The sequence below is a fragment of the Platichthys flesus genome, chromosome 12 (assembly GCF_949316205.1).
Source record: "Platichthys flesus chromosome 12, fPlaFle2.1, whole genome shotgun sequence".
Classification (NCBI taxonomy): Eukaryota; Metazoa; Chordata; class Actinopteri; order Pleuronectiformes; family Pleuronectidae; genus Platichthys; species Platichthys flesus.
Window position 1 is genome coordinate 16503687 of NC_084956.1, and position 20694 is coordinate 16524380.

General features: G+C 42.3%; 1 protein-coding gene across 3 annotated transcripts in view; it reads left to right on the forward strand.

Annotated features, from left to right (window-relative positions):
• The window catches only part of zmp:0000000755 (phosphofurin acidic cluster sorting protein 2), a 46608-nt gene that overhangs the window by 20186 nt on the left and 5728 nt on the right, over positions 1 to 20694 (forward strand). Inside the window, exons 3-21 of one of the 3 annotated variants that reach the window (XM_062401023.1) lie at positions 5184 to 5273; positions 6258 to 6383; positions 8325 to 8487; positions 9737 to 9828; positions 10026 to 10106; positions 10480 to 10536; positions 11892 to 12043; positions 12621 to 12714; positions 13917 to 14000; positions 14671 to 14825; positions 15337 to 15469; positions 15558 to 15662; positions 15850 to 15956; positions 16824 to 16978; positions 17085 to 17195; positions 18252 to 18354; positions 19245 to 19277; positions 20374 to 20416; positions 20506 to 20548. In XM_062401023.1, coding sequence (XP_062257007.1) covers positions 5184 to 5273; positions 6258 to 6383; positions 8325 to 8487; positions 9737 to 9828; positions 10026 to 10106; positions 10480 to 10536; positions 11892 to 12043; positions 12621 to 12714; positions 13917 to 14000; positions 14671 to 14825; positions 15337 to 15469; positions 15558 to 15662; positions 15850 to 15956; positions 16824 to 16978; positions 17085 to 17195; positions 18252 to 18354; positions 19245 to 19277; positions 20374 to 20416; positions 20506 to 20548 — 1927 coding nt within the window. Of the gene's footprint in view, positions 1 to 5183; positions 5274 to 6257; positions 6384 to 8324; positions 8488 to 9736; positions 9829 to 10025; positions 10107 to 10476; positions 10537 to 11891; positions 12044 to 12620; positions 12715 to 13916; positions 14001 to 14670; positions 14826 to 15336; positions 15470 to 15557; positions 15663 to 15849; positions 15957 to 16823; positions 16979 to 17084; positions 17196 to 18251; positions 18355 to 19244; positions 19278 to 20373; positions 20417 to 20505; positions 20549 to 20694 lie in introns of all 3 variants that reach the window. The other 2 variants (XM_062401022.1, XM_062401024.1) reach the window with 2 other exon arrangements.

Genomic DNA, 20694 nt, shown 5'->3' on the forward strand with positions numbered 1-20694 from the left:
CAGTGTGTTGGAATGCCTTTAGTCCACTGACAGGTTCCAGTTTTAAAACACGCAATCAGCATCATTAGGTTGCAGTCCGGGAAGCCACCTTTTTTATTGTCACGCCTCAACAAATGATAATTTTTCTGCTCTACTCTCAATACTGTCCCAAGCATTATGAAATGTAATTGGACCTGTATGCAATAGCTCTGCTCTTTATAAGGGTATGAAGGAGCCAAATAGTGGTAAAATGCTGGAAAAATTGAATTAACAAGGAACGTACAATTCGTTTGACACAAGCAGGAGAAAAGTACTAGGATTAATGAGATTGTTTATTTGGATATGGATTCTAGCTTAGAGCGGATGATGTGGAGAGACCTTTATAGAATATATCCTAATCATAAATAACTAACTAATAATTTTTAAATCATGATTTGAAGCATCTGACATTACAAGTAATTACTGTCTCTGGAGCAGCAACATAAATCTTCACATGAATAGAGTCACTGTTTTAATAATCTGTCAGTGGAATCAAAATGTCAGCTAAATAAATAATAGTCCTGGCATTAAATTTCTAAGTGAAGTTTAGAGAGAATGAAGAACACAGTAATTAGCCAGGGTCAGTCCTTTCTGTTGTCTATGGAGGGGCTGCTTTGCCTTCTCCATAGCAAGCGTTTTTGTGTGGCATGCAATGCAGCGTCGCTGACAGGGCTTCATATTCAAATATTTCAGAGTATAGTTAGAAAATGCACAGAATCAGAAATAAGGGTGTTTTCGGATAAAGCTGCCTGAAATAACGGCTCTTATCTTCTTCAGAGGTAGATAAAGGCCCTGTCACTTTATGTGGAAATATGGTGATAAAGTTCAGCTGGATTTCAATGAGTGGATGATGTTTTGGCCAGTACTTTATGGAAAGCTCTGCTATAGTGGGCGAATCTATCTAAAGAGAAACAAATATCCCCCCCCTTCTTTTTTTTTTTTTTTACCGTCATCCTGAAAGAGAAAGCAACCAACCAAGTGTGGCTTTATCCATGAGCTACGTTGTCTCCGGAGCGTGAAATCTCCGCCTGGAGGACAGACGAGCAAAGCTCTGTTCGCCACAGCTCCTGAACTGGAGCATTAAATGCAATTTCCAGCAGGTTTGCTTAGGGAGAACAGGGACGCTGAGGGATGAACAGACACTTGGAGAAGATGACAGAGGAATAAGTGGGTTTGTTTTCAGACGGTGACTAACAATGACACCATGTCAACAGCCCCCTTTTCCGCATACAGTTTCCGTCTCTCTTCTCCCTCAGAGTCTCATCAGGTTAAGTGGCCTACATGCACACAATCCCTGTAATGGCTAATCATTTGGATGGTCTCCCAAAGTCAAAGCAGTGGGGATGATGAGATTGCATTTTAGTCTAGAGGACACTCTGTGTCCTGTCTCTCACCCTGGAGACTGCAGGGTCACTTAAAGCAGTTCAGGCCTCCGAACACAAACCTGCTTCCTTCTCTGCACATTTTGATTGCAATGTGGTTTCCTGTTGTACCTGCGTTACATGATTGTATGTTTTGCGTCCTGTCTCTTCTGTGTGCTGCTGCCTGAGGTTGTAGCCAGATATGAAATCAGCTGGATTATTGTTGGAAAGCCGCTGTCTAAAGCATTTATATTTGCGATCCACTCAGAAAATGATCCAATTGTGCGTGTATGTGTACTTGTACAAATTGAGCCTACGACCTACGCAGTGGGGACATTGGCTGGTCCTCACTTTCTGACCCACTTTGAATCGGCTGTTTCAGGGTTAGAACTTGGTTTTAGGATTAGTATTTGGGTTAGGGTTATGCATTTAGTTTTGATCGTTAAGGTTGGAGTAAGGGGCTAGGTAATGCATTATGCCAATGAGTGCCCTCACTAAAATAGATGTATGTGTGTTGGGTGAAAGCAAAAGCCTTTAAAACTGCCTTAACACACTTTCCACGTTTCACCTTGTACTGACCCTAAATCACTTCCTGCCTCTGCTGTAAACAGGGGTGCCAATTGAGACAATTAAACATGTTTTTAAAAAGTAAATTTGAGAAGAAATGTGAGGTTTAATTTGTTTTGCCACAAGCTTGTTGAGCATGGTCGAGTAGAGGGGTTGTAACATATTCCCCATCTTGCCCCAGAAAGACAGTAGAGAAACTTGTAGCTGGGGAGAGAGGGCAAGAGAACAAAAAAGGGGGGGATTGGGGGTTAGGCAGCTAAGGACATTCAGTACAAGCTTTCCCTGCCAAGGCTCTCTATTGTCAATGCATGTCAGGCAGTTTGAAAGTGCCCGGCTTTTGTGCCTTGATTCATTGTACCAGCCACACAGCATGAGAAAAGACTACATACCAGGCCTCTTTCTGGACCTCAAGTTAGTGGCAAGGTCAGGCCGAGTTTTGCGTTTTATCCAATGTTTTACTTGCTTATAAAACTTGTTACGCAACTACCTTCAGGGTACTGTCAGCATTTCCCCTTTCTGCAGCATATTGAACCAATAAACTGGATAGATAACTGCCTATTACAGCTGACTGCTTTAAAAGTGTCAGCAAAGCCAAAAATTATGTTTTCCCATGTTCCCTTCTCTTCTTCAAAGCGTTATTTCATGCAAAGTCCATGCACCTTTAAATGGTTGACATTGAAGTAAATTTTATTTTTAAATCAGGTCAATCTGGCTAAAACACAGTACTGTGTATGGCATGCTGTATTTTTAAAGCTCTAGGGTCCAGCTAGAAAGAGTTGGCTACATTTTGCGAAAATGCAACCGATACATCACAAAACGGCTGTTGTACCATTCACATGGTCCGAATGTAATGATTGGCTGTGTGGATTTTTCCTCAGACTTAATTTATTGATGCTTAACATGAGGTTGATTTCAACACTACTTTCGTCCTTGTATGCATTGACAATATTAGTACTATACAACAAGACAAGTAAGTTATGTGACACGTATGTGAAGCCTTACTGCCTTCTTGAAGAACGCTAACCCCGTACTAGTATCTTGTGATGATTCCTCAGCACACACCCAACCATTTCATTTGGTATCCCGTTACATGTTTTAGCAGCTCTGATGACATTAGGATCCAGTGTCGTGGCCACTGCATCGGACCATGAAAGAGTGTCTCCCCAGGGTAATCGGCCAGATACAGGATGTCATTACCGCTCTGTGCTGTTCACCAAGTCTTTCTTAATTCGAATGGCAAGTTTAGCAGACATCTGAACGAAGCTCAGAGGACGAATGACATTTTTACAGCCGTTGATGAGTTGCCAAACATATTACACAACAGCTGCCTCTCTTCAGTGCTCACAGCTTGACATAAAACCGTTAACCAGAGACTTCGCAAGCTGTTTCTGTTCTCACCTTCTCATGTTCACACTTTCTTTCAGTTTTACCCATTCCCTGATTGCTTGTTTCAAAATTATAAAAAAAGCCAATCTTCAACTTGACAAGGAACATGATCAACTCTAATCGAAGGCAAGAAAGGGCTAGGATTATAAACATGCTGTGAGGCCGGGGCAGGTTCTCTGAGAACACACTGACTCTCTGTGCCCCTACTTTTGAAAGAGACTGCTACAACTCATGGCATTTAAATCCCTGCGTAGTGTGGCTGCAACAGCTTTGTGTCAGTTCCTAGAATAAGCTTAGCTGATGAGTTTTTCTCATCCACAGTAGCATGTGTAATATTAGATATTAAATATTAAATTAGAATTTGGTTTTGAGTGTCTTCAATACTGAATCTAGCAGTAGTTTGGAGCTTTAAGGTTAAGAAGAAAATAATCTCAGTTCTGGATATAGATAGAGAGATAGATGGATACTTTATTAATCCCGTGGGAAATTTAGATCAATTCGTGTCCAGTAGGAAAGTGTTTTTGTGCTGCTGGAGTAGATAGTACAATAAAAATATATGGGGCTAGAATAGCCAGTAAAGGGATGGACAGTGGGTTGGTATATAATAATGAGATGAGATGAGAAGAGTAGAGGATAGGATCCTGAACAAGTCCATCGAACCTCTTCAGTTGGTCTAGTAACACTCTTCTTTAGAAAGCTGTGAATGAGTAGAGGACTGTTTGTTCTGGGCAGCCTCAAGGTGTGAATCTTCATAAATGTGTGAATGTGAAGCAGGCTGGTTCTAAAATAAGGCTTGCCCGCTAGACCACTGTTGTCTGGATAGATACAGGCTTAAGAAGCAACCTTATATGTGACATACATGGGGATAAGTATTTATTCCGAAGTAAGCACATGGACATGAATTGAAATGATTTGTCAAAGATAAATTAATTTGATTTATTTGTCAGCAATTTTGCTCCTTCCAATGTTTGTTTGAAAGTTGCTAAAGATTTTTTATCAGAAACTTATATTTCTCCTAGCCAAAAGGCCAAAATACCACTCTGATTAATTGATATTCATATTGTCAAACAATGTGGTTGTGCAATTTAAACGTTCATAATGGCTTAAAAAAATATCAGCTACACATATAGGGTTCCAGGCGACAAATCTAGTTGAAGCTAATTACTCACTTTTCAAGAATTGATAATTTATGTTGAACCCCATGACAATTATTATATATTATTCGCGTCCATTATTCTCGCCTGTGCAAGTAATTTCCCTAGCAAACACATTTCTGACTGGTCTGTGATTGGAAAGACTAGATGTGACATTCTCCCCACACGTGTATCAACAGCGGTATCCTCTGAACATTTATTACAATCAAGGTGCATCGAATATCCATGAATCTACTAGATTCATCCTGTTGCCTGTTTTCCTTATCATGTTTTGCACTGTACAATTTATGTTTCATGGTCTACAGCGATAATACATTTTCCCTTGACTTTGTTTTCAATTTCATATTTCTCTCTGTTGTTTACATAGTGTATGAGTACATTAATAAACAACCATGTATTGTGCAGTTGTCATGGCTGATTTGTGTGTGAAAATCTTTTGGTCATTGCTTTTCCTTTTTCCACTGGCTCTCTCTTCCTGCTCTACTAGAAATGAACAGAAATAAAAGAACCAATTTTGAATCCACTCTCAAAGCTTTAGTTTGCTCCCTCAAAACAAACAAATTTGGTTGTTTTCATTCCGGAACAGTTGTACGTCAAATTTAGACTTGCAAGTAAAGCTGGTTGTGCCTTTTGTGTTATTTTTCATGTTTAGCGTTTATAATTCTTTCTTGCAATGAAACTTTACTTTGTCTTTCAGGGCTCAAAGCGTCTCCTCAGATCAAATGAGTACATCCTCCCTCCCAACGGACTGATGGAGACTGATCTGGAACTCACATTCTCACTACAGGCAAGGCCTCTGACATTATACTGTGAATTCTCACACTGATACAGCACTTACTTGACGGACAAGACCGTGTTGAAGTCTTTATCCACACTGGTGACTCCTCTTTACTCCTTGCGTGTCGAATCATTTTCTATTTGCAAAATTTTAAGGTTAAAAATCTTCATACATGGGTATTTACAATAATTTGAATAGATTATATCAGACCTTTTTATAAAAAATTTGCCTATACGACTAATGTGCCTGTTATTTGTGATTATAGGAGGTTTTAAGTCTTATTTTGAGTGGACATGAAATGGCTTTGTTGTTTCTGTTGTGGATTACGATGGTTTTCCAATGAACTCATCCTTGCAGCTATTTTTTTCACCAGTTGTCCCGCTCAAACCAATGCATTGCTACTTTCAGCGGCTGCCGTCACTGCAGCTCAACTAGCTCTTTAGCTTTGTCATTGGCGCGCAATGAATTCTGGGTTGAGTTTGCCAGAGATGCCTGTTAGATCCTTTGTTTTCCTGGAATGCAATGACGCATTTGTTGGCCGCATTTGAACAATTGCTCAAAATGGGCAATATTATTGGCTGATGGCAATAATATTGCCTGGCCAAACTCTATGGTACATTATAGTCGGCAATTACCAGTTGATGCAACAAAACCCATTAAGACCCTCACTGAGAAAATACTTCTGGTAATTAAAAGGATCAGGAAACTCAATCATACACAAAAAGCTGAGAAAGTCTTGAAAGAAAGTGGCGTCAGCTTCAATGTTCTTAATGATGTGATGTCACGAAGGGTGACTTCATAAATAACAGCAGTAAATACATGGTCCTTTGATTATTTATGTTTTTGTTAAAGAAAAGTCTTAAGAGGAAATAGAAGTTGAATAAAACCAATTCAATGTGCTGAGATAAGTGCACGTGTGTTTCTAACTAAAGACTGATGAATATATTGTGCAGTCTGCACTATTTATCTGACTTTATTTGTGTTCTTTTTCAGTATCCTCATTTTCTGAAGAGGGACGCCAACAGACTGCAGATCATGCTGCAGAGAAGGAAACGCTACAAGAATCGAACCATCCTGGGCTACAAAACTTTGGCTGTGGGAGTCATCAATATGGCTGAGGTACAATATGGTGGCTTGACTCCGGCGCCTCTTTCAATCATCTCATTTTTAAATTTCATTTTCAGCCATTAATTTCTCTTTGAAGAAGGTATGATTTGGCTCAGGAGCCTGTGATTGCAGTCTGCGGCTCTCTGACAGTGACTGGCATGCTATTAGTGTCTTTGTAACCAGGTCTTAGTTGCCAATGAGGGGCTCTTCTGCGTTTGTGTCATTTCAAATGATTCTTCCTCGTCACACATACTGCTGTGTGAGATTACGTGCCATCTGGAACTGGCTTCATATGCACTTTTCTCCAAGTAATGTATTGGTCATGCTTTGCGTACATAATGGCATAGGAGCTTCTATAATGCCCAGTGAGGATTTTTAATGTAAATATCAGTTAAGTACTTTTTACAAGTTCTTGATCTAGTGTGTACTTAAAGTTTACGTCATACTGCTGAGCCATGAAGATGATTTTTTAAGTGGGTCCTCTTCCATTGCTTCCTAATGCCAACAGTACGTTGGCCGAGACGTCTCACACAAGTGCATTAACGGGTAACAAAAGCCACAACACAACTGCAAACACTCAACTGTAGAAAGTGGGTAAAGCTAAGCTGGTTATATCACTGTAAACACCCGTTGTTTTTGTGTTTCCATTGTGGCTTCTGCGATTGTGTTGTCACTTCTGCATTCGTGTTTAGGCTTTTGTATTCGTATTTTCCCTGCACTTGTCAGCTATGTCTCACCTGTACTGTTGTCACTAATTGAAACTGTCAGCTATATTTAATTTGTGGCATTTTGTGGGTCATTCTTTCAAAACAACCCGTGTTTTACCAAAGCACAGTCGGGTATTTTTGACCAATGAGGTTTAACATAGCGGATACAGATCACTTAAAATGTCTTGCTCTGGATTTAATATACTGGATGTTTAAATGTTTTAGTTGCGCCCTCGCTCAGAAAGATAGTAAGAGACTAGGATATAAAGGTTCGCCATTACTTTGCTCGTGCATGTGTAACCATGCCCTTACACACACAGTGTAGATCCGGTGAGTTGGACTTCTTTTCTGCACTAGCCCCAAGACAGAAACTGACTGACATCTGAAAACTAGACTAATGCATTATTGCAAGCACTCAGCTGCTGTGCTGTTTTGCTGTGGGGATCGCTGCAGTGAAACGAGCCATAGTCGTCTATGAATAAAGCTCGATTGGCCATTATTGGATGCTGTTAGGTAACTATGTTGTCATATGCTGTGCAGCAAACTCTCTTTTGCCCTCATTGTGAATCTGCTGGGGCATTATGTGGGAGGAAGTCACTTATTGGACTTTGCATGGTGCATTCAAGTGCACCCCTGCTGGTGTTTGAGCGTACTCCCTGTACAGCAATTCATCAAGTGAAATATTAGAGCACCCCCCAGGCAGTGCTCAGAGTCAATGCTGGTCCCTCCTCATCTGATTCAGAACCAACTGTGTCATTCTGTTTGACTGGATGACTCGGCTAATTCAGACTCTCTGAATGGGGAAGCAGTTATGTGCTAATGAAGATTTATGTGGAGATAACATAGCTGTCAGCTTGTCATCAGTTGGTAAATCTCAGTGCGTGTAAAGCAGTGACAGAAGCTGTCGTAATCTCTGTTGGATCAGTATTTTCTCAGATACATTTCTCCCATCCTGCCTCACTTCTGATGAAAGATTTGTTCCATACGACTTCAACATGACTACTGAGTGATAGAAGGAAGCAGGAATTACACAAGACCTGAAGGCATCTGAGCTAAAGAGGACTTGATGATGAGGCAGATGAAGTCCAGTTTTCAGACCCTGTGTTGTATTCATTCAGCAAAAGATAATATGATCAGTGACGACGCAGGAGAGGGATAGAGTGAAACTGGTGTCTTATATAAGTTTATCTTTTTTTAAATGGATTTTTAAAATCAGTGACCTCATTTCTAATCTTCCTATGTCCAGGTGATGCAACACCCGACAGACGGAGGTCAAATTCTGGGTCTCCATAGCAACGTGAAGGAGGCGCCTGTGCGCGTGGCAGAGATCAGCGTGTACTCTCTGTCCAGCCAGCCCATCGACCACGAGGACGGAAGCGTCCAAGCTGGCCGCAAGACTAAAACCTCAGGTGGGCAAAGCCATATCCCGTCCCCCCCGACACGTGTTTGTTAGGCAGGCCTGTACTCGTACTGCCCGGCCAAATCCTGTGTGTAATCTCAGCCGTCACCCAAGAGGCAGCCGTCCCTGCCCAGGCCTCTCTCTTCCCTCTTTGCACATGGCTTCTATTTCCCCAACCGTGGACATAATAAACTCTATTAATCCCAGGCCAACCTATTGCCAAGGATATGATATTTTCTTCAGCTATGGTTGTAATGTCAATTCGAGAGCTGAACAGATGTAGGGCCTATTACCTTACACTGCTTTATTTCTGGGCAGGGGGGAATATTGAGCCCTGCTCTCGCTCCCCGCCTTCGTCCTGCTATGCTGATCCCTCGCTGCTCTGGATGTTATTAAGGATGCCGCTCAAACATAACAGATGAGCTCATGCACCGAGTATTAAACGAGTGTCACTCTGAGGGAAGGGGGAAGATGTTTATCTTTCACCCCTATGCAGTGTTCCTTAATAATATTCATTCCCTTCTGGGAACATAGAGCAGGATGTTTCACAAGCAAAGAGGAAGTCTGAATAAGCTGTAAAAAAAAAAACGATCCATCACCTGACACACAGGGAAATCTACATCACTACCACTTGAATCACTCAAAGAGAGCTCTACGGTCTCATTTGCATACAACACAAGTTTCATTACATTTCCCCAGCAGTCAAATATTGCCTTTAATTATATGGTAGGAATATGTTTTACATTTCTGTAAATTATATTTTGTCATTACTCTTGCCAACAAGGCAAGATGAAATGATGAACGACAGGAAATTGTGCAACTTTAGCTCCACTGAATACTTTCAATATTTTTCATGGATTAAGTCTCAACCTATTTCTTTAACTTAGTTTGATATTTGTGATTAATAAACAACAGACAGCATTTTTGACATAAATAATAATACCGTCTTTTAAATAAAACCCCTTTTACCTTCCAATGGCAGTGGAAGAACAACATTTGCCGAAAAAGCAAATGAATTGGTACCTTCAGGGCTTCTTTATTCCAAATGAAAATTGAGTTTGAGTTGCAGCACTTAGAGGGGCTGCGACCTTCGGATTTCAACTTGTCTTTCCGTTCACCGAATAAACTCTATCTCTGCTAAGCCCAAATTTTAAAAGATGTGTCTGTGGGAAACTTGCAAATTTAAATCGGTATTGCTGTAATGCTGTCTAGTTGTGTATCTTAATATCCTGATGTGTTTCTGTGCTTTCTCATCTCAGACCGCTCCCCAGACATGGATAATTATTCTGAGGAGGATGATGACAGCTACTCTTCAGAACAAGAAGCCAGTGATGACGCAGCTCACGGCCAGGTCAGTGCCAGAAATGACTTGGGTACATACAAATCTGCAATACCCAGTGAAACCAAATACATACAAGACATTCAGTGAATGAAAGGAACAAAATCCTGTTTTGCTGTTGCATAGCTTTCATAGCAAGTAAGTGAAGAGATTTTTTTATTTTAGTTTGATATATTACAGAAACTTTATCCTCCTTGTCTGCATTTTAGGATCTTTATGACGAAGATGACGAGGTCAGGAAGCCCAAGAAAGCCCGGAGGAAAATGATCCGGACCACCTCCATGACCAGGGTTAGTTGCCTCCTCATTCGTCCGTGTGCACTTTTGTGCTTGCCACTCATTCACTCAGAGAATAACAGAAGTTCTGTCTTTGCTGTCAGACAAGCTTTTAAGAGAAAGTACACTCTGTCTTCCATTTGCTCAAGCCATTAGGACGATGTGGATGAGCATGTAAATGAACACTGGGTTCACTGGACTGATTATAATGGTCTTTTACGTAGAGTCGCTGTGAATGAGTAATCCAGTGGATAGTTACTGGAGAACTGAAAAGCCTGAGCCCAGCTGTCATGCTTATTTAATCAGGACAGCCTTTCCCTTTTGGGTGGTGGTGGTGGGGGGGTTGTTTTCATCATAACTGTATGCTTTCTGTTTCCCGTTACAGCAGCCCAACTTCAAGCAGAAGTTTGTGGCCTTGCTCAAGAGGTTCAAGGTGACAGATGAGGTGAGTTGCAGAAAAGGATAGTTGCCTTTGTTCTGATCGACACCCAGGAGATTGTGTTCAATGTCAAAGCGGCAAACAGTGTGTTGAAACTTAGAGCAGGCAGCATCCTTCCCTGTGCAGCTTCCTGGAGTTTCCTTCTGTTATGAAGACTTCAGTGAGTCAGCTTGAATACATTTCAGTTATTAAATTGCACTGGGGTGGGGGGAGAAACACACACACTGATATGTAGTTCTAGCGTGCTCCAGTCTGCAGGAGCATTGTCTGTGAAGAAATCAGTGCCACAGCAGAGGTACAAGCGTCATTATAATGCTAGGCTGCCTTACCTCCTCGTTCATTGATGTATGATTCATACTTTGCCATTAGCTGCAATCCGTATGCAGAATCCATTAACGGCCTTATTCTTTACCAGTTAATCTAATGATAAATGTAGGCTCAGAGGCTTGTCCTATTTAAGGTTAGTGTTTTTCTTCTCGAGTGTGAATGTGAAGTGTTTCTACATAAAAGCTTCTAATCAGGTCATCGGCCGGATGTCGAACATTTGTGTGCAAATGCATGTCCCCCGCTACTTAATCTACGTTATGCCATTATACAAATAACTACTAGCAAATTGTGGAACCTATAGGCGTATTAGTTCAATTTCTTTTTCTGATGTCAAAAAGTAGGTAGGTTTCCACTCTGAATGAGGACGAGCTCTACCTTTTCACTCCTCCCTCTAGGTTTATATTTACTTAAAACAATCCGCACAAAGAGACATATTTATAAGATTTAACCTGCTGATGCCTATAGGAGGCTCGAGGCCATCAGCCTCGCTGGATGATTCTGGAAGCTCCAGGTGGCCCAGTGATCTTTTATCACATTCCCTGTCTCTAATCTCTTCCTTGTGGCTGGTCAGTGTGCAGGGTTACAGTTCTATTAATACATGGCTGGGAGGAGGAGAGTGCACAGACTGTGTTTATCTGCTCCCTGCCAGCTCCTGCACTTATGGAGTGGCATTAATCACCTGATTAGTCCACAAGGCCTGGCTGTGTGCAGTTTCTATGATATACATCCCCACTGTGCAGCGGGTAGATCAAGGCACATCACCTTAGCTCTCTGTTCAAGCACTCACTTACCTTCTACGTGGCCAGCTTATGGCCAAGGCAGGGATGTATTTATGGCATAGGTTGTTTTTCTGTTTGTTTTACAGCCATCAGTTCTCTTGTTCATTCTTTAAGCTCCATTAACCCAGCTGTGAAAGTGACTAGCTAATGCACAGCACCAGTCACTCCCTACATTAATTTAATCCACGGCCATAATTACAAATCCCTGATTACAGTGTGCTGATGTGTTAATGATGTGTCTATCCTATGTGGCAGGTCCTGGACTCTGACCCTGTAGACCAGACCCAGGAGGTGGAGGAGGATCTGGACTTACTCTACGACAGTCTTGAAGTGTACAACCAGAGCGACAGCGGGCCAGAGATGGAGGATAACGAGAGCGTCCTTAGCACACCTAAACCTAAACTCAAGTATGTCTGCACTCAATCTCTTTAGTATTAATATATCTATATATATCTAATAATTCTGATGACTGAATCATTTCTGTTCTTCACATTTTTATGGAGAATTAGGGCCACTTAAAGGGGTGGGTGGGGGGGGGGGGGTTTGAGAATAAAGTAATATCATAAAAAGAGTCATAATTTTAGGCCACAAGCCTCCTGTTAAGTTATACTTCGCAAAGGGCAAAATATGGGTTAGGGTTAGGGTTAGTTAAGTATTTTGCATATAAGCATCAGGACTTTCAGGTTAATATTTTGACTGTCTGTTTATCCTCATAATATTATGACCTTTTTTCTCATTACATAATGCCTTTACTTTTGTAATGAGTTTTTTCTCATTAAATTACGACTTTATTTTTCCAGTTACATATAACGACATTCTTCTAATATAACTTAATTATTCTCAAAATCTCAGAATTTGCACTTACAAATTGACATTTGTTGGATTTGTTTGAAAACATTGAAGAAATTGTTATTTTTGTTTTAAACATTATTTCAATGCTGTTAGTTTTTTTATTTACTCAAATCTTTCTATTTGTGTTTTTAGGCCGTTTTTTGAAGGGATGTCCCACTCCAGCTCTCAGACAGAAATTGGAAGCATACACAGCCAGAAAAGTCAGCAGAGAGAGCTGTCATGTCCTGTAAGTTGATCAGCCACTCCATCAACAGGCCTCTTTGATGCCTCTCAGCTCCACTGTTTACCCGTTAGGTTCTTCCCCCTAGATTTATTCTGAGGTTCTTTTTTGTAAACAGTGTTATGTAAAGGAATGGCCCATGGTTAGTGGTGTTTAAATATCTGGCGGTCTCCTGTGCTTATTGTGGTTCAGGGATTCCCAAGGTTCATGATACGACAGGCAAGATATTCTGAGCACGAGTGCAATGTCCCCACCATGCAAAAGAGGACGGGTCCTTATCCTATTCACCCCTGTAGTCCTGCAGTATTTATAGGGACTGACACCCACTGACCTCTCTACCGTCAACACACACACCTACACACACACATACAAACAGATACAAATATGCTCCCATGCACAGGGAAAAGATTGACTGTAGCTGTCCCTGAATTCCTGCTCAGATTTATGGCCCATTGGAATCAACAAGGGCAGAGAAAGAGGGAGACGTGTTGAGTCTGATGGCGATAGAGGGAGTGCTGTTTATAAATATCTGGGAATCCATTTTAGCCTGTAATAAAAAAGCCCGGAGCACTGCACACTGCTATAGTCCTCCATTTTACCCAATAAATGTCCAAGGCTGAACTTGTAAAAAATGTCTGCGAGACAAAATGTTAAGTATTTGAAGTGATATTGAAATGAATTAAGTAGATCATAGGAGATGCACTTAAACACTTTGTCGCGTAAACCTGAACACATAAATGTGTCATTTATACTTTGGAAGCTCATATATTAGTACACAGAGGTTGTGAAACATTTAGAAGCTTTTAGAGATATTTATACACTGCCGCTGTCACCAAACTGGACTTTGTTGAGACACAACGAGAAACTGGATAATCTGAACAGATGGACATTAGCACTATTTGGACATCACTGACGTTAATGAGTCCTAGCAACCGCTGCTACAGAATGCTTGTCACCTCATTTTTTCCATAGTTTATTTACTGAATGCCTCCAATTCAAATCGCACCTAATTCAACACGGCACTTACTTGGGCCATTAACCATACAAATGCCTAGTGTGAAGCTGATGAAATGAACGGTTCTCCAGATCTTGGCTCCACACATAGACAGTGATTTCAGGAATTATGAGATCGATTAATAAATCAGAGGATTGACCTCCGTTGTTAAATTGTTTTAATGTATGGGTGTGTGCGTGTAATTCCCCTGCAGAGTGGAGACTTTCTGACTGTGGACAGATGTAAAGTACAAGGAGCTCGGTATCAAGACGACAGCCCCACAGATACGACTGTTGTGGTATGTTTTTCGAACAACACTAGATTCCTTTTTTCTTCAGCTAAATCCCCCTTGAGCATCTCTTTCTCGGATTTGTCTTTTCTGACCCCCCCCCATCCCGTCCACTTGAGTGCTCTTTCCTCCCATGGGTCTATGTTGTTTTTCCAAGAGAAATCACAGAGGGAGGGTTTATGTAAGGGCGAGCACACCAACAGCCTCAGCCATCCATTATGGAAGGCAGCACCATGCAGGAGGAGTCTTGACTGGCGGCGATCGAAGAAGAGATGTTTGTGTTTGTTTTCCTCTTTGTGCTGTCGGGTCCGTCTTACCTGTTGCTCTGACCCCCGGCTCCCCCTCTGAGCTGCACGCTGCCCGATCATCTCCCTGTTCCACTAAACCAGTTCAATCTGAATATCGGGGCTGCAGGAGCAGCGTTTCCTCCACCACCTGCTAAGAGACCACAAGTTTTTATCTCATTTGTCACGGAGCGCTTGCATCATTATCTCCAACCTCAACCGCCCGGCTGAATAATTCAGCATGCCAGCACCTCTCGACCTCCCTCCACACCTCCACTGTTTCTCAACTCTTCTCCTTGAAATGCTGGCTGCGTATTCTCCACTCAGACGTGACAGTGTTGTATCATAAACATCATTTTCTTGGCTCATCTTTGCTCCCCCTCCTTTTGGTTCAGGAGCCAGAGGCTGAAGACAATGGGCTGGTTCCAGGGCCAGGCCCAGGGCCAGGGCAAGGGCCAGGGGAGGTGAGCAGCTGGGATGTCAACACTGAGCGAATGACCACTGTTGGCAAGCTCTGCAAGACAGAGTCGCAAAACCACATGTCTCCCAGGTAAATGTCTTACGTCATGAATGATGTCATCATGCATGAACTTTATTATGAAAGTTATGTTGGGGTTTTCAGGATTTAAGACTTAAGGGATGGAATAAAACCGCACTATGAAACATAAAAGTCGTTTGAAAAGGAAAACTTAAAACCTCAAGGTTTCTGAAGAGCTGACAGAATTGCCAACATTTACAAGAACTTAAATCTATCAGCCTCTTCTCTGTCTGAATATTCTTCATTGTTGTTTTCAAAGTTCATCAGTCACTGTCGGACTGATGACATTTCCCAAAAATACGTTTTGCTTTTCCCCCAATTATTTTTATTAAATCACAATGTATTTCACATGTCTTGACAAAAAACTAAACTGTGATATCTTGGATGAGACACACACTTGTAATCTGGCTCTAAAGGTAGAGACATGCACACCACACAACCGACCTTAACAGGTTAATGTGTTTGTTTAGCTTTGTTGCTCTGTTGTGTATTTTACACTTCTCCTGTTTACTCTCTTTCTCAGTAAAGTTGAGAACAAGCTGCAGAGGCGTCCTCGCAGCACCTCCATGAAAGACAGACAGAACTCCAAGGCCCAGAGCGACAGAACCAGCAGCATGGAGAGCGAGTACTCCCCAGAATCACGGCTCATAGCGCAGGTGAGCGACACACACGGATGTAATATCAAGCCGCGGATCTGTTCTTGACAGATGTTTTTAGACTCTCTGCTTCTCATTTGTGCCAAAGGTTCCCAGGAAGTCTGTTTACGACCAACTGAACCAGATCCTCATTTCTGACGAGCGCCTCCCAGAGAGCATCATCCTCATCAACACCATGGAGTGGCAAGGACAGGTGTGTGCTTTCCTATACACAACATGCTGACCTTCATCTCACAGTAAGACAAGAAGTATTGTTCATGGGATGTCCACTGTGTAGCCCCAGTATCATGTTTTTCCTGCTTTCTCTCCAGCCCAATCAACCCTTCTTCCTCTTGTATCCCCACAAACTCATCTTGTCCCTCTCACGTGTTTCCGCGCAGTATGTAGCCGAGTTGCTCCATGAACAGGCCCAGCCCATTGTGTCCACCTGCTCTGCTGCCGATGTTCAGGCTGCCTTCAACACCATCGTTACTCGCATCCAGAGATTGTGAGTCACATGCACACATAACGCACGCATTGCTTGAATGACGCAATCCATCAGAGAGTATGATTTTGCCGCTTGTAATCCTGGGAGTCGTCTTCGCCAAACAACAATGTGTTTGTTGTGGCTTGCCGCCAGAGAATTCCAGGATGCCATCCCTCGGGCTGCTCAAGTGCTCTCCGCCTGTGAACCCATTCAATCAAAATGTGTCTGTTTTGAAAGTACAATTTCTTCTCTCTTTTTTTTGTTGTTTTGTTTTGGATCCATCTGCTCGCCTGTGTCCCCCCAGGAAGCCGTGTCAATTGCAGATGAGGCTCTTTCACTCTGCCATGTTGCTTCTGTTAAACCTGTCTCTTTAATTCTGCCAAACTGGCATTCCCACTCTCTCCACACCTGCACCTCAGTGTGTTTACTCCAGCTGGGGCCACTTCATGTCGAGTCATGTACATCTCTGTTAATGTGTCACTCACTTGCGGTTTAGCTTGTTGCTTGGTGTTTCCTCAAATGTTGTCACAGAGCCTGAGCAGAACAGGTATTATTCTGCAAATGGAAAACCCTTAATGTCTCACTTCCTAAATTGTTTAGCAACAACGTCCTTAAAGCTGCTGTAATGTTTGGTTCAACTTGAGGAGACGTGCAAATACTTGCAAGTACCTGGTATTTCAAATTATAACGTACAACATAATCCGGCTTTCAAAAGAGGAAAGACCGGTTTAAAATCTGGAAAACCCCTGAAGAGATGTAAATCATTCAGACACTCATCCTTTCTCCCACACACACACTCTGTGACCCACATCTTTTAGGAGTTAGCTCTCTATCTCTCTCCCTTTCTCTTAAATACTCTCTCTTTCTTTCTGACCTTAACCCCTGCAGCTGTAACTGCAATGCACAGACCCCGTCAACGATGAAGGTGGCAGTGGCCGGCGACCAGTGTTACCTCAGCACCATCCTGAGGTTCTTCGTGGAGCAGCTGGCCAACAAGACACCTGACTGGCTCAGTTACATACGCTTCCTGGTGATCCCCATAGGTATGTCAGTCAGTATTAGTGCAGACGGTAATTGGAAATACCAGCCAGAACACGCTACACATTTTCATCTTTGTTGTAAATATGAGCATCCTCTTCTCGTGCACAGGTTCTCATCCCCTGGCAAAGTATGTGGCCTCCTTTGACAGCAAGTTCAACACCATCTTCATGGACACTGCATGGAGGGAGCTGTTCTGCAGGACAGATCGGCCCGCTTCAGGTAGGCAGCATGGCTCTGATGTCTGACTGCAAAGCAGGGCTGCATGTCTTGTGTTCACCCAACTTGAAAGGGAAAGAAAAGTGGCCAGAGACTGGATGGATGGAAAGAGATTTCTTCATTTTGTGAAAGACCACCACAGTCTGCTTTAGTGTAGAGAGCAACTCTCCATCATGATGCTACTTCTCTGACAGAACATCATCAGATATTTCTGAATTTCCCTGGGGATTAATAAAGTATCCATCTATCTATCTATCTATCTATTTACCCCAGACGTTATCAGAATTGATTGTAATATCAAAGGTACATTTATGTCACATTACATGACATTTAAGGTAAAAAACATTCGTCTTTTATGACTATTTTGTAGAAAATACGCTCTATATACTCTTAGATTTGAATTGATTTTACACACTTTGTTAGTCATGCATTTTTTGCTTCACACATATCCATATCCAAACAAGCCTGATAAATTCCACTCCTCTCCACCTATTAACTCATTTAATTTACTCCCCATAGATGTAAGATTCAGAGTCTCACACACCATGTTGAATCATCGATTGTTTGCTGGAAAAAACATCAAAGATGTCCAACTGGGCTCGGTCCTCCATTGTTCCGACATGAATTGTTATATCCTCAATAGAAAAGGCAGTGTTTGGATAGAAACTCTTGGTTGTCTCTTTCACAAGGGGAATTTGCTTAAAGTACAGAGGCAGCAGTCCAAAACAAATTGACATTAAGAATCCCCAAGTTTCCACATTTCAAAGTGCCAAAAAATGTGTGTCAGGCTGGGTTTGCCCCTCAGGCCGTTCTCTTCGACACACTATTTGTCTTGTGTGTCTTACGGCCGACTTCACCCACGTTTTAATGACATTTTACACTCGGCAAGCCCGTCTCCTTAATTCTGTGACATGTTAATGATTAATGTACAGTCTCCGAGCAATGTGCTGCATGCAAGGAATTAGCATCTTTCACCAGTTGTCTTGCAGCTTGTTAAGTCAGACATGAAACAAGGAGAGAGGCACGTTGTTAACAATCTGTCTCCCTGCTCCCCTGCAGATAACATAGATGTAGCAGGACGAGTGGTTCAGTATCTGGCCGGTGCCAACGTGTCCCACCAGTTCCCCATCTCGGAAGCCATGCTCACCTACAAACAGAAGAGGTAAAGCGACATTGATTTAAATGCTCTTGTGTGCTGCACATGTTTGTGTGTTGCATGAATGTGTTAATGCTCTGAGCTCGTCTGTGTCAGAATGGTTTCAAACATGGTGTACTGATATTAATGTTCCTCTATTTTCTCCCATTGAGATTTGTTCTTGAACACAACTGATCGGTCAGTGTTTCCCATAGAATTAATAAAATCTATGGCGGTAGCGGGGGTGCACATGCACGAAGTTCACTCGTGTGCAACCGATTCTGAGTGACACGTATAGATTGAAAGATAAGTTCTCTCACAAGAGAAAGAACTGCATTGCATTCAGTAACTGCAGCTGAGACGGTTAAAACCCTTATGGACCATAGCAGAGCGACAGTGCTAGCAAGCACGCAGCAAATAGAACCGCAAATAATTTAGAATACAGATAAATTAGAACCGCCACAGTCTAGATAATTAGTTGGAACCACTGGATCAGACCATGAGGGGAAAAAAACTGCATGAGGAAGATATTGAAGTACAAATATGCATGAATGCGTGTTTCTACATATACAAATATACACAAAATATAGTCACATCTGTTTATTATGACATAAAAACGAGTGTTATGGTTACGGTTAATAATGAAATTTGATGGAGCAGGGATTTGATTTTCAGATTAGTGCAGGCTTCTCTCCACAAAGTACACCATTAAGTCAGTTCTCATCTCACACTGTCCTCTGCATCTCGCTGTGCATTTGCTTGTTTTCTCTCTGAGGTTTGACCCCCCCCCCCCCCCCCCCCCCCCCTTTGTGACGGGGGCTTTTTACTGGACTGAGAGATCCGAAATACAGCACGCAGAATTAACACTGTCGCATTCCTTCTTCCCCCCTTTCCCCCTTTTTTGATTTGCATTCAAGGAAAAGGAGTTTGTATTTTGATTTTTACATCAGGTATCTGATTCGACTCTTGTTTTGCCCTCCCTATTCTCTCTCCTCCTCCTCCTCTTCCTCCATTTGGCTTGAGCTCCCTTCTCGCTGTGTCCTAACATTCCCCCTCTCTCACTCAATGCTCACTGTAACTTCACTCTGTACTCTGTCCCTACTACTGTCTTTGGTTTGCTGTGACTTTGGGTTTTACTCTGTCCTCTGTGTTGTTGCTGTGGAGATTTGCCTTACAACGTTTTAACAAATTGACAAAGTGCAATGGTTTTCTGGCTCATACGTCCAAGTGATATGAGTTTCACAAGAAATGTTCAATCAATCAGAGTTAGGACTCTCGAAATGATTAGATGCACAACGTTGTCGACTGATTTACAACCCGTTAGGTTTAAGTGTTTTGTTCAGTGGTGGCATTGCTATGCAAAACCTTCAGCTCGCACGGTGTAACGCTACTGAATCACAATGAGGAAATACAGCACTGGCGCCCGAGCAGGTGAGACGGCTGCGGTCGGCTGTTCTGCATCCTGCACTGGAACAACCCCAGCACCTCCCATCGTCCTTGCGTTGTTGTTGTGGGTGCAGTCTATTTTGCAGGCTCATGAAAGACGGGGAGAGAATCGCCGACTAGGTTAGGAGCTGCGCCGCTGGTTGCTGCATGTTAGAGGACATTAGCAGACAGATCACTTTTAGAATCTGTTGTCCTGGCCTGTGTGTGCGCGCTAAACTTCTGTGCCCAATGATTATTCATGTATTGCTGAACGGGTGATAGCTTATCACTATAGTCGTGTAATGAATCCACGCAGTTACTACCATGTCTGAGCCCAAACTATTACTTTTCAAGCGCTTCACAAAAAATTGGCCCTCTTATCCCCTGACCCTGTCTTCTTTTGGTTGTAAGGAGCAGTCCTCTCATTCATCTCATTGTAACGTGACCCCAAAGATGACCCCATTCCACCCCAAGCCAGTCATGTGCCATTTCCACTCTTGATGGGTCATGGCACTGTCCTCCTCCCCCCAGGACCATTGAGTGTGTTCATGTGCACCTTTTGTTGAAATGTTCAGACACACCTCTGGTCTCACTCACAGTCTCTGTTATCTGTCTCTGCAGCCCTGATGAGGACTCCTGTCAGAAATTTGTGCCATTTATCGGGGTACGTTATTTTCGAAGATGCCTAACAGAATTGATAGATACTTCTGTGTTGAATGTTATTTTAATCTGAGAACTTTTTTATTATTACAGGTTGTGAAAGTTGGAATTGTGGAGCAAAGCCTCTCAACCTCAGGTAAGAAAGGATTAGTTTTGACATGTGACTGTTGTTTCTGTGTGCTGGTCAAATGCTAAAGAAAAGAAAGAAAGAATCATAAACATGAACAAATTTCCCACACTCATTGAAATCAGTCCCCTAAACATGCCTGATCGTTTGTTTTT